The sequence below is a fragment of the Gordionus sp. m RMFG-2023 genome, chromosome 1 (genome assembly GCF_954871325.1).
Source record: "Gordionus sp. m RMFG-2023 chromosome 1, tfGorSpeb1-WG-v2, whole genome shotgun sequence".
In the NCBI taxonomy this organism is placed as follows: Eukaryota; Metazoa; Nematomorpha; class Gordioida; order Chordodea; family Parachordodidae; genus Gordionus; species Gordionus sp. m RMFG-2023.
In genome coordinates this window covers 19854951-19877221 of record NC_088775.1, presented here as the reverse complement: position 1 = coordinate 19877221, position 22271 = coordinate 19854951, and the positions used below count along the sequence as shown (strand labels likewise).

At 24.5% G+C, this 22271-nt stretch overlaps 1 protein-coding gene across 2 annotated transcripts in view; it reads left to right on the top strand.

Moving 5' to 3' along the window:
• Positions 1 to 22271, top strand: part of LOC135922529 (developmentally-regulated GTP-binding protein 2-like) — a 48404-nt gene that overhangs the window by 25716 nt on the left and 417 nt on the right. For both annotated transcript variants that reach the window (XM_065456900.1, XM_065456901.1), the window contains 4 exons: positions 2031 to 2128; positions 6974 to 7050; positions 14997 to 15085; positions 18495 to 18553. In XM_065456900.1, coding sequence (XP_065312972.1) covers positions 2031 to 2128; positions 6974 to 7050; positions 14997 to 15085; positions 18495 to 18553 — 323 coding nt within the window. The remainder of the gene's footprint in view (positions 1 to 2030; positions 2129 to 6973; positions 7051 to 14996; positions 15086 to 18494; positions 18554 to 22271) is intronic.

Genomic DNA, 22271 nt, shown 5'->3' with positions numbered 1-22271 from the left:
CCTAGGGGCTCAGTTATGTTTTCCCTAATTGTGCTCCATTCCCATTTTTTCAAATATTTTTTTTGGTTTTTATATTTAAATTTTATATATAGTTTATTTGTTATTAAACTAACTAATTTCATATAGTTTTTTATTAGGAAAACCCTATGGCAGGGTTGGGCAGCATTTTTAAATACAAGATACTTTTCATTTTGAAAAAATATCTTTTATCTATATCTTAAAAACTTAATTTAAATCCGAGTTAAACTATTATACATTTTTTTTTAAATTTCCCCCCAAATAATTATTATTCTAATGATATCTTATGAAGTTAATGAAGTTGAACTGGAAATATTAAATTAATTAAAGATGATTTTCTTGATCCCAACAACTTACATAAATAGCCATATCAATTTTTTTTTTAAATATAACACTATTTTATCCTCTTCAGTCAGCCCCAATTAAACGGCTATTTAACTTTGCAAACCTAATCAATGGGCATAGATTGTCAGAAAAATTATTTGAGAAATTAATTATATTAAAAAATAATGATTATTTACAAAAAAATTTATGTATTTTTTATACGAATTATCACATTGTCTTAATAAATTACTGGTCCAATACTCTATAATGCTATTTTTAATATTTTTGATTAAATGTATTATTTATTATTATATACATTTTTAAATGTTGCTTATCAATTTAATTGCATTATAATAATATAGTATAAAAATTTTATTTAATTTATTTCTCTGAATTTTTAGGAAATAATTAATCAATTTTTCAGAAATGATATTTTTTGATGTGATCTATCCGAGAATATGTTAATTTTTAAAAAAATTAATATCACTTTTTTTAAACATTGAAATATATTTATATTTTAGCCTTTAAATATAATATTTCCTATTTTCCAGATTTTTTTTGTTTTTCATTGTTAAAATATTAAAAGTAAACAATCAGGTATACCAAAGAAAAATTAAAACTTGATGAAATGTTTGTTAAAAGGTAGGCTTCATTAATAAAAAAAAATATATGCAACAAATACAAATTTGCAAAAGGTCATTGAAGAAACTGTTAGTGATATATGCCCAAGAGTAATAAGTGATCATATCTTAGACGAAGAACAATTTTGGATAAAATATTTAAAGTTTTTAGATATATTAAAATGCGGGCTATGTAATTGTTGAGAATTCAAGAAAAAAAATGGACTTTATTCCAAGTAAATGAGATACCATCTTTAGAATAACATATTATTCAATTATGCCATGTTCCAATATTTTCTCTATCAGAAGAAGAAAATAATAAATATGTTTAAATAAGAGATAAGGATCTAAATTCAAAAGCTCAATATGGTGCCTATTTACTACTATATCCCCAATATCAAAGACAGCATCTACAAATAAGAATTCTAACCGTTAATCAGATTTCAGCATCAAGCTGGAAGATGGGAACCTTTTCAGAAATAATTGATCCTTTTGATAATATTCATACAAAGAACTAAAATCCATTGAAAACTTTGACTACGGGAAAATTAGTTAACGTTTATCATAATTTACGATTAATTAAAAACATAAAAGAAAATGATTATTCAATTGAACTAGGAAAGTACTCTGTCTCAGAAGGTGAAAATAAAACAGTATTTCAAGAATGAATCAAAATATTACCAAATTCAATAATATTCATTTATTTATTGATATATTTGTTATTATCTGTCATAAAAACATTTAATTGAATTTAACCATATTTGGCTTGTCAAATATCGGTCAATTGATTGATTAGTATTTGACCGGTCAACTTAACCCTGAAATAAAGTGTTTTGTTTAACATTATGTCTTAATTTTTTAACATAGTGTCCTTTATCTTATACTAATTTATTTGAAGTGTCTGTATAGATACCCTTTTTCTATTTTTTATCAAGTAATTTATATCTATATATTTTATTATTAAAATTTGACATCCCTGCCCTATGATAGTTATTTATAGCATTTTATAATATATCATTAAAAAATCCCATTTGGATATCAATAAAATGAATGGTTATTTTTTTATAGAAATATTTAATGCGGAAGTGGTATTCAGGGGCGACCACAATGCCGATGAATTGATAGACGTGGTTATTGGTAATCGGTCTTATATTCCTTGTCTATATGTAAGATTTATTCTTAATTTTGATAAATACGTAAAATAACGGGACCTACGTGACTACCATTGGGATAGAGTTAATTTATATGAAATGAGATTAAGACGTGGTAAGTGTCATGTTTTAAAAAAGTAAAAACCCAAAATAATTTTTTTTAAATGTAGTGGACTTAAAGATCTCCAATAAAATGTATGAGGACCCCCCACCCCTCACTTAATAGTGCTTACTCTCTTAGCAAAATCCTGGATATGCCTATGCGGTTGGTTATGAAAAGGGACTGATATTGGCTATTCTATTAACCCATATTAGATTGCTAATGTTACATTAATATATGGGAATGGTAGTGACGTGTCCCTTTATTTTACCCGCTTACTTTAATTTTCTTTGCCCATTTTTTATATACCTATTTCGTATTTTTAAGATAAAATTTTAAAAAATAACTTTATATTATCTAGATATAATATTTTCTTTTTTAAATTTCATATTAATCACTTTTTTAGCAATTACAATGTAATTTTTAGGATAGATGGCTCATATACCATTACTTTAAAGCAGAGTTTTACAATTTCACAAAATTAAAGTTAAACTTAGATTTTTAAAGAAAGTTCCGCTAGTTTTTGATCACATTATTAAAAAAAACTAATCGTTCATTGGTAAAAAATCGAATATATTTGCATTAAAATTTTTTTGTAAAGAAAAAGGAACATGATCAAATTCTGCGTAAAATATATTTTTTTAGATACATTGATAAAATTTTTATCCGATCAAGAACGTTTTATTTAAAACTAAATTTTCTACAATAAAAACGCGTTCCACCAGAATGGGTATTGGTGTTTTATTAAGTGAACAATGATCTTATTTCTAGAAATTTATTGAAAATATTTAATGTATTATCTTTTGTTACGAAAGATTTTGATAAACAATCATCGTCTGAATCTTCTGACTTTCTGTTCGGAAGCTTTACATTTCTTGATTTTCTTTTCTACGGTTTCTTTAAATATGATATATTTTTAATGATTTCATTCATTTCTGAAAGCCTTGTCCAAGGCCATTAGATAAATACCAATATATTATTAGGAAAATAATATACTCATCTTCAGATACTATATATTATATTGTAAGCATCAAATTACCCTAATGCATGTATCTTTAATCTAAAAATGTGGTGGCTATTTACTCCATGATCTATTACAATACTTTAAATTCATTTTGATGTTTATTAAAATCAAAATACATAAAGATAAGTCCAAACTATCAGATATATCTACATAAAATCATTTATGAACTTTAACATAATAAAATATAAACCATTTTATAATAAAATAAAACCGTCAGAAAAGAAGACGTGCTGAAAAATATTTGAAGGAAACAGCTAAGTAGGAAAATGAAATATTTTATTTTTAACTTTTTTAAAAGGAAAATTCGAACTTTTATAAATGAAAATGTAATCGTTTTATTTAATGAACGTAAAAAATGAATGTTTGACATAAAAATGAATAATTCGACGAAAATAAACGGAACGCCCGCGATTTTCCAAAAAGAATTTTATTTGCATGCGTTCTTTACAATACTAAAGAAACATCCGTTGCGAATAAATCTTTTTATTAATATAATGTCTGTTATAGATGTTAAATAAAAACAATTTAATAATTAAAATAAATTTAAAAAAATATAATATAAAATTAATGGAAACACACGATGAATAAAAATTTCAAAATTATTTTAAACATAAAAAAGTGTGTATTAATTAAGATTTTCAAAATTATTTTACAGAAAAAATAAAGTATATATCTAAACTATAAAAAAAGGGAAAATAAAAGGCGCAATTATAAATTAAAATTAAATTGGCGTAAAGTGAAAAAAAGAACGTTTTTGTGGAAACGAGTTGTGTTAGTTTTATCGTACATAATTGGGGATAAAATCTACCCCCTATACTTCCCGAAACTCAAAATATATCTTGGGATGCAGGGTGGTCTCCCGGACCCAACGGTCTAACTCATATTTTCGGATCACCTTACTGAGGACTCCTAAAGTAAGAAATCCAGTAAAGTGAGAGAAAACACAAAAGCCATATGTTTTTACTTTCACTGTGTTTAACTTAAAACAAGAGAGGGACCAAAAAGAGAAACCTTTTTTTAACTTTCATTTTATTGTAAATAAAGGAGGGGTATTAAAAAACTTTATTTAACTTTAACATAAACAAAAGAGGGAGATTAAAAAAAATTCACAATAAAAGAGGGGGATAAAAAATGGCTTTAAGAAAACTATTTTATTAAATTTAAATTGAAGAATTACATTATGTTCCTATATTTACATATTTTCAACTTTATATAGTATTATAAAATAATATAAATTTGAAGATAAAATAAATGAAATAAGTTAGTAAAAATCGTCATATATTTTATAAAAGGTCAAGTAGAAATATTGATATATTTTATAGAGGGTCATTCGAATATTATAATAATTATAAATTATTTTAATTAATTTTATAATTTATTTTAATTAATATTACAATTTATTTTAATTATTTTTACATTATCTTTATATAATCACCGTAATCAAGAAATGAACGTTTTCGTATAATCTTAATTTTTATTTTTCCTATCAACTTTTCTATCATCTTAATGTTAATTTTTATTTTTTCTATCAACTTTCCTATCTTCTTAATGTTAAATAAATCGATGGAGACTATATATCTCTAATGTAAAATTTTAAGAAAATTTTTTGTACATCACGGGATTCGAACCTATGACTTAACGTTTTAAAGGCAAACGTTCTTCCCACTCAACCACCTTCTACAGTATTAATATGATTTGTTGTAACACATTTTCATAATGTGAAAAATAAGTTTTTAAACTTTATTGAAGACTAATATCAAAGTTATGAATCAAATAGTTTTTTTTGGACACAAGTTTAAGTGGAAAAATGAGAATTCAAAAAAAAAATTTTAATAATAAAGTTCTTAAACTTTAATGAAGACTAACGTCAAAGTTATGAATCGAATATAGTTTTTTTATGTTTTGGACATAAGTTTAAGTGGAAAAATAAGAATTTTAAAAGATATTATATAAAAAAAAATTTCTAAGATTTTTACAATACCTTTTTTAAATTTAACGAATTATTCCAATATTTTAATTTTACTTTTAGCTATCCAAAGAATGGAAATCAGGATAAGAAATTTGAATAATTTCTTAAATAAACATGAGTGAAAACTCGAATTTAGGGTTTTCAGATAAATTTATTATTTATTTATTCTTTGTAAATAAAATATTGCACAATATAAATCAATTACAAATTCAATCATTTAAACGAATGCATCGAATTCCCTCTTCAATAAACTTTATGGTGTGAGAATAAAAATTTGAAAAATTATATGTAAAATAATTGCCTAAAATACTCGTAACAATTGAAATAACTTCATTTCGGTTATTGGGTTTAAGAGAATTTGATCTATATTGATTTTTAATTACTCCGAAAAAATTTTCTACCGGATTTAATTGCGGCGAATAGGGTGGCAAAAATATGATATTTGGATAATTCTCACTAATTATCCTCGCTCGATGTATAGGAGCATTATCCATTATAAGTAATGAATTTGATAATAAAAGTGTGAATAATTCATCCAGGTATGCCTTGAATTTTATCGCAGTAAAAGCCCCATCTATTATTGTGAATTTTTTCAATCCACTTATTCCTATTGTGCATAGGTTACCAGAAGTTTTTAAAAATATAATGTTTTTCTCAAAATTTTCTTTCAAGTTTTAAAAATTTTTTTAAAAAAGGATGTATTTTTCTCTACTAGTTTTTACAATAATTACGGAAAGTTAAATTGAAGTGTAGGGGCTTACGTTATGGGTAGAATGGTTTGTGGCACATCTCGATGATTTTTGGTATGCGTCATTTTAGGTTAATAAAAGCAACTACAACAATTAAATTTTAAATTTTATTTAATTTTAAAACCAAAAAAATAGGAATTATCTGAAATCCTTAAATTCGAATTTTCTTTCACTTATGTTTATTAAGAAATTATCAAATATCCTATCCTGATTTCCATTCTTTAGATAACTAAGAGTAACATTAATATATTGTAATAATACTTTAAATTTAAAAAAAATTTACAATGCATTTTAAAAAAAAATTATTCTAAAACTTAGAAATTTTTTATTCTCATTTTCCCACTTAAACTTGGGTCCAAAACATAAAAAAATTATATTGTATTCATAACTTTGACGTTAATCTTCATTAATAAAAACTCTTATTATTAAAAAAAATTTTAAAAAATTATATCAAAAATCTTTAAAAATTTTATCAAAATGTTTTTACAATAATTATGGAAAGTTATTTAACTATATAAGAAAGTTTTTTCACATTGTGAAAATGTGTTACAACAAATCATATTATTACTGTATATTAAATTTTGTAATATAATCTTTCTTATATATGTTATTATTTTGCTATTAACATTTATTTTTCAATTAATTTATATAATTTAGATCTTATTGTGTTATATTAAAAAGAATACTAATCTCACCTCAAATTATGGTAAAAATAAAAATGAATATTATTAAATTTAAAATAGCAAATTAAATTATATTATATTTAGGCAATTGAAAAATAAACATTTATCTCATATTAATTTTAGCATAATATTTATATTATTATTTAATTTTAATTAATATTAAAATTTCATTTTATTTAACATCTATAATGGAAGGGATTAAATCGCTAAAATATTTTGGGCGAGAAAATTGTCAAATACTCATTGAACACTTTTTGTTAAAACCCTGCTTTGATGAAACTTTAATAATAATTTACATTTATTTTCTCATTAATGTAAAAAATTTGTTTTTATAGGTTTATAACAAAATTGATCAAATATCTATTGAAGAAGTTGATATAAGAGCTCACGAATACAATTCAGTCGTTTTAAGGTGATAAATACTATTATATTTAATTTTTGTGATTTCCAAGGTCTCGTTTTTAATTTATTTAAAATAAAAAATGAATAAGTTGCTGAGGTGCGAAGGATGCTAGAAATAAAACACGCTATATAATCAAAATCATAAGTCTCATTATTTGATGAGACCAATTTAACTTTAAAATCAGGGATCCGAACCTTACAAAACCGAACATGAAGCGTTAAATAAATTTCGCCCTAGCCTCTAAGAAAGTTTAAAAAATCTTTGAACCCGTTTAGCCTTCTAACAACTAAGTATTTTATATCAATTTTCATTGATAAGTATCAGTCGCCATTTTTTAAAATTTTATATATTGCTATTTGAAGGTGTCACTACCCAATTTAGCATATAGAAATCTATTCTTTCTCCTTACAGATATAATTTGACAGAAGAGAATCTTTAAATTATATTTGTACGGCTCAACAGTATTTTTTTAAGAAAATAATTTCAATAATTAGTTATATTGTATTTAGCACTCTTTAATTGTTTTAATTTATAAAATAGTTGTCATTGTATATGCGTTAACAGGGCCCCACCGATATTTTTTGCTGATATTAAAATGACAGTTATAAATGTTTATATCTCAGAATTAGCAGCTAATTTTTAATGCATAAACATCCTGAAGTATCGATGTAACATGACAATTCGTTATAAAACTAAATTATTTTTAGGAGGCTTTAGAATCGGACGATTTAAAAGTTGTTCACAATCGGATCGGCAAATACCGATCCTAAAGATAGACTGATCTTATTTGCCGCTACTAATCCCTTCCTTAAAATATTTCCATTTGATATTGATTCCATGTCAATTCAGCGAGAATTTTATAGCGAATACTTTTCCGCGAAGACAATATAGCGAAACAAATATCGCGAATTTTTTATCGCAAAACCTTTAAAGCGAATACATTAGAGCGAAAATTTTTAGCGAAGTTATTATCGCGAAGGCAATATAGCGAAAACTATTTCGAGAAATATCGCGGCCTATTACTATTTATTTATTTTTATTAAAATAATTTATTTTTTTATATTTAATGTAAATATTTTATTTATCAACAAATAAACATATGATATGATTTATATTTTTTATTTATATTATGAAATGAAATGAATGGTAACTCACTGAATCACGGGGAAATTTTTAACATTATTTTTATTTATTTATTTTTTTTTTTAAATTTAAAATTTTTTTTTTATTGTTTGGTCTGGTAGAATGAAGTCATATTTTAATTTTAACAATTTAGCTATAAATTGTCTAATTTGGTATTTTAATTTGAGCGATACAATTTTATAAAATTATAATAAGAAAGCAATATTATATATAAGAGTATCAATTAAATTATATTTAATTTTATGGGCCATTCAATTTCAACGATTTTAAGCCCAACAATGCCCAAATTAAACAAGTGCTCACTTTTAATTTATAAATCTAAAAATAACTATTTCTTTTCTGAAATATCAACCTTTTTCACAAAAAAAAATTTATTCTAAAAATTGATTAATAATATGATTTAATAGTCATAACTTAATAGCTTCATAGAACACGTCTTGTTTTTATTGTGAAATTAAAGAATATGAAAATTTTCACAAGTTTTTTTAAAATTTTTAAATATACTCCGTTTTATTGTAAAATTAATGAATTATGATTTTCCACCAAAATGCAGATGATCATTTATTTATTATTATATGTATAAAAATAATATTAAAAATTTCCCCGTGATTCAGTGATAACCAAAAAATGATATGCCTATTGTATATTATTTTTTTACAATTTATTAGTGATTTTCACGCCCAAGATTTTAAGTAAAAAATATTTCTTGAAGTTCAAGAAGATTTTTGAACATATTTTGATAAAAATTTTAAATCTTCTTTGTAAATATATCTTTTTTGAGGTTTGTAAATTTATTATAAATATACAATTTTTAGGTGAAATATTTTAGTTTTTTTTATCATTTTTGTAAAATTATCTATTTTAAGTATATTAAAAGAGGTGAGTTTTTCTAAATCATTTTTTTAAAATATTTATACTAGACTATTTTATGTTATTTTATATGATCTTTTTAAGGAAAATAATTTTATCTGACAATTTTTATTTTCGTTATTGAAGATGTTCCTTGGAAATATGACAATTATTATATTCGGTATATTTAAACATATTATATTTTTTTACGGAAAAATGTATAACATGTTAAATTAAAATCAATTAAGATGCACCATATAAAAGTTACAATTATCATAATCGTTATTTTTAAAGTTTTTTAAATTTTTCTGACGTAAATGGGCTAAAATAAGTATTGCTAACATGTTTAAATAAAATTTCAGTGAAGATGTACACTAGATAATTGACAATTGTCATGATCGTTATTTTTAAAGTTTTTTAAATTTTTTTGACTTAAATGGGCCAAAATAAGTATTGATAACATGTTTAAATAAAACTTCAGTGAAGTTGTACCCAAGATAAATAACAATTGTCATAATCGTTATTTTTAAAGTTTATTGAATTTTTTGGACCCAAATGGGCAAAAATATAAATTGCTAACATGGTAAAATAAAATATCAATGAAGATATACCATAGATAAGTGTCAATTGTGATAATCGTTGTTTTTAAAGTTTTTTGATGCATGGGTAAAAATATAGATTGTAAAAATGTCAAATTAAAATTTCATAAAGATGTACCATATAAAAGATAAAATTATCATAATCGTTATTTTTAAAGTTTTTAAATTTTTTTGCCAATAGGTTAAAATATAAATTGCTAACATGTTAAAATGAAATTTCAGTGAAGATATACCCTAGTAAATGACAATAGTCATAATCGTTATTTTTAAAGTTTTTGAATTTTATTGACGCAATTGGATAAAAATATAAATTGTTAACATGTTAAAATAAAATTTCAGTCGAAACAAAAAAACAAATCGATATTTTCATGCTCATAATCGTTGTGCCTTTGCTTAAAATTTGATAAAAATATGCAAAGTGATGATTAAAGATAGTTATAACCTTCTAAACTTTTAAGATATGGATTCACAATCTTATTCCTTTAATTAATAAATTTTGATTCTACATTATAAAAATGTATAACCCTGCATTCAAAGTTAGTAAATATTTTTGTATACTAGTGGCAAAATAGTGCTGAGTCTGAATTCAGGGTAGGATTTTTAAAAGAACTTAAAAACCATATGAATATTATTTAGTAATATGATACAATCAACATCCTATAAATTTAATGTTTAAATTTTTTTTTTATAAACATATGGTTAAAATGGATTACAATCTATATTTTAACCCATTTGTATCAAAAAAATTTAAAAATAACGATTATAACAATTGTCACTTTTCAATGGTACATCTTGATGAAATTTTAATTTAGCATGTTTACAATCTATATTTTTCCCCATTTGCAACAAAAAATTTAAAAAACTTTATAAACAACGATTATGACAATTGTAACTTATCTATGGTACATCTTCACTGAAATTTTATTTTAACATGTAAGCAATTTATATTTTTGCCCATTTGCATCAAAAAAATTCAAATAATTTCAAAAATAACGATTATGACAATTGTCACTTTTCTATAGTACATCCTCATGAAATTTTAATTTAACATGTTTACAATCTATATTTTTACCCAAATTCAAAAAACTTTAAAAATAACGATTATGACTGTTACTTATCTAGGGTACATCTTCACTGAAATTTTATTTAAACATGTTAGCAATACTTATTTTAGCCCATTTACGTCAAAAAAGTTATAAAATAACGATTATGATTATTGTCACTTTTCTATGGTACATCTTCATGAAATTTTAATTTAACATGTTTACAATCTATATTTTTACCCTTTTGCGTCAAAAAAATTCAAAAAACTTTAAAAATAACGATTATGATAATTGTCACGTATCTAGGGTACATCTTAACTGAATTTAAACATGTTAGCAATACTTATTTTAGTCCATTTACGTCCAAAAAAGTTATAAAATAACGATTATGACAATTGTAACTTTTCAATAGTACATCTTCATGAAATTTTAATTTAGCATGTTTACAATCTATATTTTTACCCATTTGCAACAAAAATTTAAAAAACTTTATAAACAACGATTATGACAATTGTAAACTGAAATTTTATTTTAACATGTAAGCAATTTATATTTTTCCCCGTTTACGTTAAAAAGATGTAAAAAACTTTAAAAATAACGATTATGACAATTGTCGCCTTTATATGGTACATCCTAATTCAAATTTTAATTTAAGATGTTAAAAATACATATTTTTGCCCATTAGTGTCAATAAATCTAATATGTTTTAATGAGAATGATAATTATAAGGCTTGAATATTTAATCTAGAATGATTGTTATAGTAAATTGGTATTTTATTTACATAATTTAAAACGAAAGAAAATACAAGTTATTATCATATAAGAAAAATAAGTTATTGGTAAAATGAATAAGAAGTAATCGCAAAATGAAAATATATATTAATTTCTATATATATTATGTTGCCTTGAGATATATATATAAATTATTTAAGTATTTAAATATATAATAGTTTAACTAAACTTTAAATATAAATTATTTAAGCATTTAATAATATAATAGCGCACATGCAACATGCTCCCTCCAAAAAAAATATAAAAAAATGAATACTGGAATAAAAAGTGAAAGAAACTACAATTTATAGGGAATAAACGCTCGCTTGACATGCGGGAGGTAACTCTTATAATGTTACATGCGTAATAATGTTAATATTTAATGTTACAATAATGATATCATTATTAAAATAATACCCTATACTTACATTAAGATTAACAAGGAATTATATAACAAATAATATATATACAATTTTAAATCTTGAAAACACAACATGGTACAAATGGGGAAAGAAAGAACTCGTTTGGCATGCAAGAGGTAATTTATTTTTAAGAATGAAAATATATGTATCAAGGGGAATTGGCACCATAGTTGTACATGATAGTTTTTTATGTAATTACCCTTACAAAAGGTATAAATTACAGAGTTATCTGTATCTGTATCTAGATAGATTTTTTAGAAAGGTATCTGTATCTGTATCTAGATATTTTTTAGATGTATCTGTTTCTGTTTTTAGATACTTTTTAAGATACATTTTATATACCCCTTTTTTTATTATAAATAAAAATATTTGACTATAAAATTTATTTTATTTCATATGAGCTTATGAAATAAATAAATAAATATATATTATATATTAATATTTATTAATACTATAATAAAGAATTATATATACATAAAATATTAAAACTTATATATAAAAAATATATATAAATATTCATTAATTTAAATATTATGTCCGAGTTTATCAATAAACCATACAAATTTTAATATTACAATATGGAAATGGTAAATTTTATTTTATAACTAATTTTTAAGTTTATATATTTATTTAGATCTATATCTATGAAGAAGAGGAAGCAACAAGTTCTATTGCTTTACCATGACCTTTTCACAATATAATATTAATTTAGGTTTATGCAAACCTATAAGAGCATAATAAAAAATGTATCTGTATATAGATACATTTAAAAATTGTATCTGTATCTTGATAACTTTTTAGACGCTGTATCTGTATCTAGATAACTTTTGAGACTATGTATCTGTATCTGTATCTAGATCTATTTAAAAAGTATCTTTTAACAACTCTGATAAATTACACTATCGATAGGTACAATTAACACTATAGGTGGTCAATAAACAATAAATATATTTGGAATAAAATTAATATAAAAAAAAATTTGGAGATGGTGATAAAAAAAAATATAATAAAAGCATATTATCATAGAAAACAATTATAATTAAAGAACCATTATGATCTAAATGAATAATTTTGACCTTAGAAAATTTGAATTTAAAATGACATTACTGATCCTCTCAGTGACAATACCCCCACGCCATAATTGATTGATGCTCACTTTGAAACGGAGTTGCGTAAAGTTAATTCTCAAAATTTAATTCTTTTAAAATTAAGGTAGTAAATCAAAGTCATTGTCATTTCTTTTAAATTTAAGGTTATAATCAAAGTCATTGAACAATCAACCGATTCCTATTCGAAGCGATAACCGATTATAAAAAGTTAAAAAATTAACCCTATCTCCTATCTCTTTAGTATTAACAACTTCATCCTTCGTAAGCTTTTCAAACTCTTTCATGGGCAAGGATGACACCAGAGAACCAGTATCTATCATAAAAGAAAAATCATAATTATTAACTTGAAGGTCAATCATAATATCATTAATTTTATTTATTGGTCTTAAATTATAAGGGGTTTGTATTATCTCCGTCTTTTTGAAATTGTTGTTGTTGTTGCTGCCGTTGTTGTTGTTGCAATTGTTGTTGTTGCAATTGTTGTTGTTGGTGTTGGCCTTAAAAGTATGCTTGTTCTTCCAAGACGAATAGCCTTGCCAATCGGTTCTATCCTCTCTTCTCCAAGAATCTTTCTCTACATATGTTTTATTATTATTGATCTCCAACGATTGAAATTTGTCAACAATGTCCTCTATAATATTAATCTCTGTAGTATTTTCTTCAATCAACCTTGTTTTTAGCTTTTCATTACGACAATTCAACATAAAATGCACGGACAAAAATTCAGGATTGAGCCTCGAACCATACCCTTTCAGTCTATCGAAATACTCTCTGGAAGACTCAAGTGTGTCCGGTTTTGTATTGAACAACTCCAAAATACGCGTGATCTTTACATCATTCCTATCCTCCACCATAATGAGAATGATAATTATAAGGCTTGAATATTTAATCTAGAATGATTGTTATAGTAAATTGGTATTTTATTTATATAATTTAAAACGAAAGAAAATACAAGTTATAAGAAAAACAAGTTATTGGTAAAAAGAAAAAAAAGTAATCGCAAAATGAAAATATATATTAATTTCTATATATATTATGTTGCCTTGAGATATATATATAAATTATATAAGTATTTAAATATATAATAGTTTAACTAAACTTTAAATATAAATTATTTAAGCATTTAATAATATAATAGCGCACATGCGCACATGTAACATGTTTAAAAATACCGATTATGATAATTGCCATTTTTCCAAGGAACATCATTGATAATTTAACATCTTTACAATATAAATGATATTTTTACCTTTGGAGTCAAAAAATTTCAAAAATCTTAAAAAATAACGAATATGACAATTGTCACATTGAAATATTATCCTTAAAAAGATTATATAAAATAACATAAATAAGTTAAATATACTTAAAAAATGGATAATTTTACAAAAATGATAAAATAATTATAAAAGATTTCACCGAAATATTGTATATTTATAATAAATTTCACAAACCTCAAAAAAGATATATTTACAAAGAAGATTTAAAACTTTTATCAAAATATGTTCAAAAATCTTTTTGAACTTCAAGAAATATTTTTACTTAAAATCTTAGGCGTGAAAATTATTAATAAATTGTAACAAAAATAATATTACAATAGTAGCATATCATTTTTTATTAAAAAAACATCAAATAATAAAAAATATATATGTTGTTTTCCTTTAAATAAATGCATTCACAATATATTTATTGTTTCGCGATAATGACTTCGCGCAAACATATTCGCTATAAAGTGTTCGCGTAAAATGTTTTGCTAAAATGTATTCGCTCTAATAAATTCACGGTTAAGGTTTCGCGGAAATAAATTCGCCACATTGGCTTCGCTATAAATGTTTCGTGGAAAAAAATTCGCAGAATTGGTTTCGCGATTCTACCTTCGTTATAAAACTTTTCGTGAAAAAGTGTTTAGCGATAAAAGTTTCGCTGAATTGACCTGATACGGTGCAGTTCTCTACTCGGATCCCTGCTTGAAATATAATCTTTAATATTTTTTATTTTAAACCTTATTACTAAATGTTATAGTTGCAATTTAAAATTAAACGTCGATTATTTATTGGAGGTTCTCTGGGATCAATTGTCTCTAGTTCGAATTTATACAAAAAAACCTGGATGTAAGTCATACAATACCTTTATATTTTTTTTAATCTATTTGCATATCATGCAATTATTTGAAAATAGCTAATTGGAGTGGTGAAATAAGCTAAAAGGATTTTTTTTATTATTTTATTTCTACTTTTTATTTGAATCTTTGTTGTTCTACTGAATTATAACAAAAACTTTGGTTCAAAATTTTTATATTTTATCAGACCTGTTGACTGTCCTGTCAAAGAAACTCCCCAGAAACCTATTTATTAAGGAGTAAAAGTGATCTGGTTCAAATTTTACTAAAGTTTAAAAATTTTTGCCGATTCTGATGTCTTTTGTACTTACTCACTTGATCTGCCAAGTGGCAACAATATCAAATTTTCTTAGTTTTCAATACCAATATAAAATCAGATATTGCATTTATTTTTTATTTATTAAATATAATTTAATGTATATTTTTAAATAAGTATTTGTGATTAAAAATGAAAATCTTTTTTTTGATCTTCTTTGAGAATGCTCAAGAAGATTTTTGATTAAATTTCATCTAAAAATTCTAAATCATTTTTTGTTAAAAGTCTTTTTAATATTTGAAAATATTTTAGAATTTCTTAAATATAATCTATTTTGTTATTTGTATCCATTTACTATAAATATTTATAATAACTTCGATAAAATAATTAACACATAAAAAATATAATTATAATTTATTAAAATATTACATTGTTCCACAAATTTGATGATGGTACCTTTTAGAAATTAAGAGTTATTATAATTATTAATACAAATCAATTATAAGGATTACCTATTTAATCAGTTCCCCGCGATAACCCAACTCCAAATAGCTTTGCATATGATTATAAAAGTTAGTAAAATCATAAGGAATAAATCCGTACAAGAGCTGAATAATTTTTCCAATAATTTCATCTCTTGAATTAGGGCGGGGCTTGATTGCTTGATATTTATTTTTCAAGATCCCAAAAAAATTTTCGATGGGATTTAGCTGAGGTTAATATGGTGGTAGGTATTCAATCCTATCTTTATAAGCATCGATAAGATGACTTCTTTGGATAGAATCATTATACATTATAATAATTGCATCTGTTGGTAAGACACTGATAAGCTCTGTCATAAAATCACGGAATAATAACCCATTATAAGTTCCTTCGATTATTTTATAATGGATTATCCTTCCAATTCCAATTGTACAAAGTATGCTTACATTTTTACCATTAGAGGATGAGATTTTTATTATGGATGGACATTTTATGGCTCCCAGACGTAGATTGGTACAACATGCTAGTTTATTCCACTTTCATCTAAGAAATATAATTTTTCTCGTGGGATATATATTTAAGATCTTTACACAATAGATTTGACGAATATTCATTGCCCCAGGAGTGTTTCTTCTATCAGGCTCCTTGCCAGCCCTTTTTTTCGACCAACCTATATTTTTGATATATTTACTAATTGTTGTTTTCGTTTTTGGACTACCAGGGGGTAAATTTTTATTATCTCCTGGATGGTAAGAGTGTTATTTTCCATTAATAAGCTTATGATGTATCTTTCAATTATGGAAGAATCTTTTTTTACTTCCTCTTTTTTGAATAGTGTATTCTTTTAAAGGATCTCCATTTATATCTGGGAATGTGTCCCGTCTAAATTTATAGACCGATATTTAGACATTTCGACGTATTTTGCCATGTCTTTAATTTTCATTTGTTCTTTTTCGGGCATTGATAACATTTTAGTAACTATATCTATTTTTTCTTTATTCCAATATTTGGGTATTCTTTTTGGTCTTTGAATCGACGAAGATTGGGATAGTATTACTATGATTATATATTAAACATTTTTTTTTAGTAATTTAAGAAAAATTAATAAATAACATTTTTTTATTTTAAATTAAATTTCTTTTCAACGATTAATCTTGTTAATTGCTTGTCCATATTTAATTTCAATATGTATTAAATTAAAATAAAATCTTATTATGTTTACCCCCTTTTATTGTAAGTTGATTATTAACACTCGTTTCATTGTAGCGAAATTATTTTTTTCGATATTTAAAATTAAATGGAGTATATTAAGCTTTGAAAATTATAATAATTTAAATTTGGTTGATTTAGTATGGGATACAACATATGCTTTTTTTACCTGTAAAGAAATTAGCACATTATTTATAATAAGCTTATATCATTATACACCCACCTTGGCGACTATTTTTAAAAATTTTATTTATTTCATATACGCACAAATTTTGTACTGACTTTTTTTTGCCTAAATAATTTATTTTTATATGAAGTAGATGTTAATATTTCCGATTTTTTAAATAGTGTTTCTAAGGAAACAGTGAAAATTGAAGTATAGACGCAGGATTGAAACTATGTCTGGGCCAGACAATAATAAAAATGGAGTTCAGTCCATGCAGGCCCAAAATTCAGTATAAATAGATAATTACCTAAGAAATAGTTTCGGGTCAGGAGGCTCTGTTCAGAACTCTGAATTAAAGGCTGCTTTATTAGTGTAGCTATGAAGGCAACAAAGTAGCATTTCACTATAATCTTGAACTTCTTCATTCATAATTTTGACGTAACTATCATCATTTTGAGTATTTAAAATATTATTTATATTTTTAACCAATATAGAATTATCATCAATGTAATAGAGTTTGAACCATTAAAAATATATAATCTTTATCTGATAAAAAATCTAGGTTTATACCATACATCCTAAGCGAATTAATTAAAATTTAGATGTTACTGTCTCGTTTTTATTTTTAATACTCAAGGAATATTTTAACTTAACAAGGTTGGCCAAAAGTATTTCTCATGTCGATGTCAAGAGTAATGATGCATAGCGTTAAACGTTATTAATTTTATATGTATTTAAAATATTAGATAGCATTGTAATTTTATCCTTATTTACAAAAAAATTTGATCATTTTGAGAAGCATATGTCTAGTCGGTTCAGTACGTATATCACAATCCGATGGTTCTGGGTTTGAATCCAGTAATGGTCATGTTTTTTTCTTCAGTTAACTTGTTAGTTCTGTCCATATGGGGGGGGGGTTGATATATAGTAGATCGGACTCAACCACATGATTCCATCAATATATATTAAAAAATATGGGTCTTATTGCATTTTAAAAAATTTTGGTAGTTTTTTAGCAAGTGATGTCATATATCATTACCCAAATATCAAATGCACAACTTTTCTAATCGCCCATAAACTTCTCAAGTGGTTGAAAATTATGAGAACGTTATTGGCCATGTCGGCCTGGTAAAAAATGAGGTGCACATGTCGATGTCCAATCTATTCTGGTATTAATTAAGACAAGCTGGAGAAATAATTTCAAAAAACGTTTTTCAATAAGAATTTATAATCTTCAAAATTTTTAAAATATTAAAACTAATATATGTTTTTTAATTACATTTATAGGCGCGCCCGATTTTTCTGACTGCATAATCTTAAGAAAAGGATGCACTATTGAACATTTGGTATTTTTCTATTTGTTAATTGAATGTTAGGTTTATTGGTTTTTGACATATGAATTATCAATAATAAATAATACATTAATTTGAGATTTTATTTCACAGCTAAGTTTAATCGGTTTTCTAATATTTTTCCCTATCAATTTTTTCATTCAATTAATTTTATATACTCTAATGAATAAATCTTAAATTAAATATTTTTTAGAATTATCTTATATTTTGAGAATTTTTATATTTTACCAACGTTCCATATAATGTTCAAGCACATCGCTGATAATTTTTTATTTATTTTCTTTTTAAAATATTTATTTTCTTTTTAAAATATTTATTTTTTAAATTAAAATAAGCTAAAATATAATAGGAATTTTATTAATTAACAAAAATATGTTGAATATTTTCAATAACTCGTTGTGTATCATTCTTTTGTCAAGGTATGTAGAGCCATTCTGGTAGTGCCACTAGTTCTTAAAAGATAATTTCTAAAATATTAACAAAAAATCGCTCTAAAACACCTGATTTTTGTTTACTTCTAAAATAGATTGTAGACGGATATTTTTATAAATAGATTTTCTGTACATCAAAGGGTCATTGGCGTACGCAGCGGGGGGGGGGCAGGGAGACAAATCACCCCCCCCCTCCCCCCCCAAAGCCAAAATGCAGATACCGGACATATTTTTATATTTTATTATAATTATTCATATCTATTTCTTTTTAAATTTTTATATTATTACCTTTTTCATTTACTAATTTACTTTATCAATTAATTTCATTTTCAAGTTTTCCTTGTGGCGTAATATTTATCTATTATTTTTAAATTTCCCGGTATTATAATTTTCAAATTTCTAGTCATGGATATTAGACTTTTTTTAAAAAACGCTGAAGGTGAAAATCATGCCAAAAAGCAAAAAAGTATAGTATGATAATTTAATAAACAAAAGCTGTGAACTGATGATTTCCTCAAAAGAATCAATTCAAAAGGGGATGATTCCCATTTCATCAATAATTGATAAAAATAGGGTTAAAATTGCAAAAGAAAATAGAGGCAAGATAAAACTAACTATTGAGGCTATTTTATATTGTGGCTTGCAAGGCCTAGCATTTCGTGGCCACAAGGATTCAGGATTAAATTTTAATAATAATGATAAAGAAGGTAATTTCCGTGGACTTTTAAAATTTAAAGCATTAGGAGATTCTGTATTAATGGAGAGCCTCATTAGTACCAATAAAATTGCTACTTATCTCAGCCCTAGGATATAAAATGAGATAATTAATATTTGCAACAATATCATTTTAGAAAAATTGATTGTTGAAATCAATTCTGCCCCATGCTTCTCAATTTTGGCAGATGAGACCACGGACATTGCTGGCATTGAGCAGATGTCGTTGTGTGCGCGATATGTAGATACTCATAAAAACATTTACAAGAAAATGTTTCTCCAATTTTCCTGTTTCAAGCATGACTGGGTCTGCTTTAGCTGATGTAATATTTGTGAATCTTAAAAAATTAAAAGTAATAATTAATCTTATTATATAATTATTTTAAAAAATAGCTAAATATAAATATGATACGTGGACAAGGGTATGATGGAGCACGTGCAATGATTGGACAATTCAATGGGCTTCAGGCATTTATTAAAAATGCCCAACAGCTATATATGTCCACTGTGCTGCCCATTCACTCAACTTAGCAATATCGGATTCATGTTCTTTACCATTGATATCAAATTGCTTAGGTTTTTAATTATTAAATTAAATTTTTTATATTTATATCAGGTAAAATATCTAGCATCTATGAGATGTTTAGATACCCCAAGCGTCAAAATATTTTGAACAGAATTATATCTGAAACTCCTTGCCCAACAAAGAGAAAAAAATTGCAACTTGTCCAACAAGATGGAGTCTTCGACATCAAGCAGTAACAGCTTTTATCGAGTTAAAAGAGCCGATTATTAATGCTCTTATAGAAATATCACAATGTCTGAAAAAGATATTTCTTCAGAAGCAAGCAAGTTACTGGATTCAATACTTATACCAAATTTGTTTTTCGCATTAGAATGTATTAATAAATTATTTAATTATACAACTATTTTATGTAATACTTTTCAAAAACCTGATATTGATTTGATTGAGATGATGAGAATAGCAGAGACAATTTTATTAGAACTCAAAGAAATTAGAGCTAATGCTGATGAGGAATTTCATATTTTATATGTTAATGTTGAATCAAAAGCAGAGCTATACGAGTTCAATATTTGTCTCCCACGGCTTACAGTAAGGCACACTTATCGTCCAAATATTAATATAGGGTCAATAGAAGAATTTATAAAATAAATGTCTTTATACCTCTTTTGGATACATTTATAACCCAAGTAAATGAAAGGTTTTTAATTTAAGAAACACTTATCAATCTGCCAATATTACTTCCGCAAAAGCCTCTGAACTTTTTTCAGATGGTGATAGAAAAAAAATAAAATAGTTGGAAGATTTTTATCATGAAGACATTAATGTATCTCATGATGCTTTATTAGCTGAATGCCAACTATGGTATAAAAGATTAACTATGGTTGATATATTCCCAAAAAATGCTCTGATGCTTTGCATCATTTCAAACATCTTTTAGATTATTTTCCCAATATATTGAAATTATTATATATATTAGCAACTCTTCCCATTAGTACTGCAACTAATGAGAGAACATTCTCTTCTTTAAGAAGATTAAAAACGTACCTAAGAATTACAACTTCTGAAAGTAGGTTGAATGGTCTGGCCCTTTTGAATATTCATAGGCATTTGACGCCAAACACGGATGAAATAATTGAAAAATTAGCTCCCTCCCAACGAAGATTGGATTTTACATTATAAAAATATAATGTTTCTATAATATTTTTTGTGCAATCATTGTTTAATGTCTTATATATTTTTCTTTTACATAAAAAATATAATTATTCATATTTCCAACATTTAGATTTTTTATACTTTATATATAAATTTTAAAAGCTCAAAAAAATGTAAATTTCTATTATGGATTATTTATTTTATAGTCATCATATCCTGGTTATAACTTAATATTTTATAATTCAGATTTATTTAAAGTACTTATATGCCGCCGGTTATATTCGTTTAATATTTTTTAAATCAAATTTATTTTTATATATCGGTTTATATATTTAATTTTTTATAATTCATATTAATTTAAATTTGTATATTAGAAATAGTTATTAGTCCTAATAAATTTATGCTTGATATTTTTAAATAACAATAATTTTATTTTAAAAAATTTTAATTATCCCCCCTCACACCAAATTCCTGCGTACGCTACTGCAAAGGGTTAATAAATATATTAACTTAAATTAATAGTAATATACAGGGTTTGCCATTGTTTTTGAACAGAAACTCTTATTATAAGACAAATAGTTAAACAATTCTTATCAATCTATATTAAATGTAAAGTTTATATAGCAACACATTCATTAATATAAAAATTGCCACTTGGCTAAATATACCAGTGATTTCAATTTTACTTAATTTCCACAGTATTTTTTAATACGTAAATTAATTGTCGGTTTTATACGGATTAGATTCAACGAGTTATATAGAGCAACCTTTTTTAAATCTCGTCATTGTATGAAATAAGTAACATCCACATTCTCAGAAAATAAGATAAAAATTAAATTTAATCAATAAGAAAAAACTTAACCAATGAAAAACAAAAAAACTATTTGAC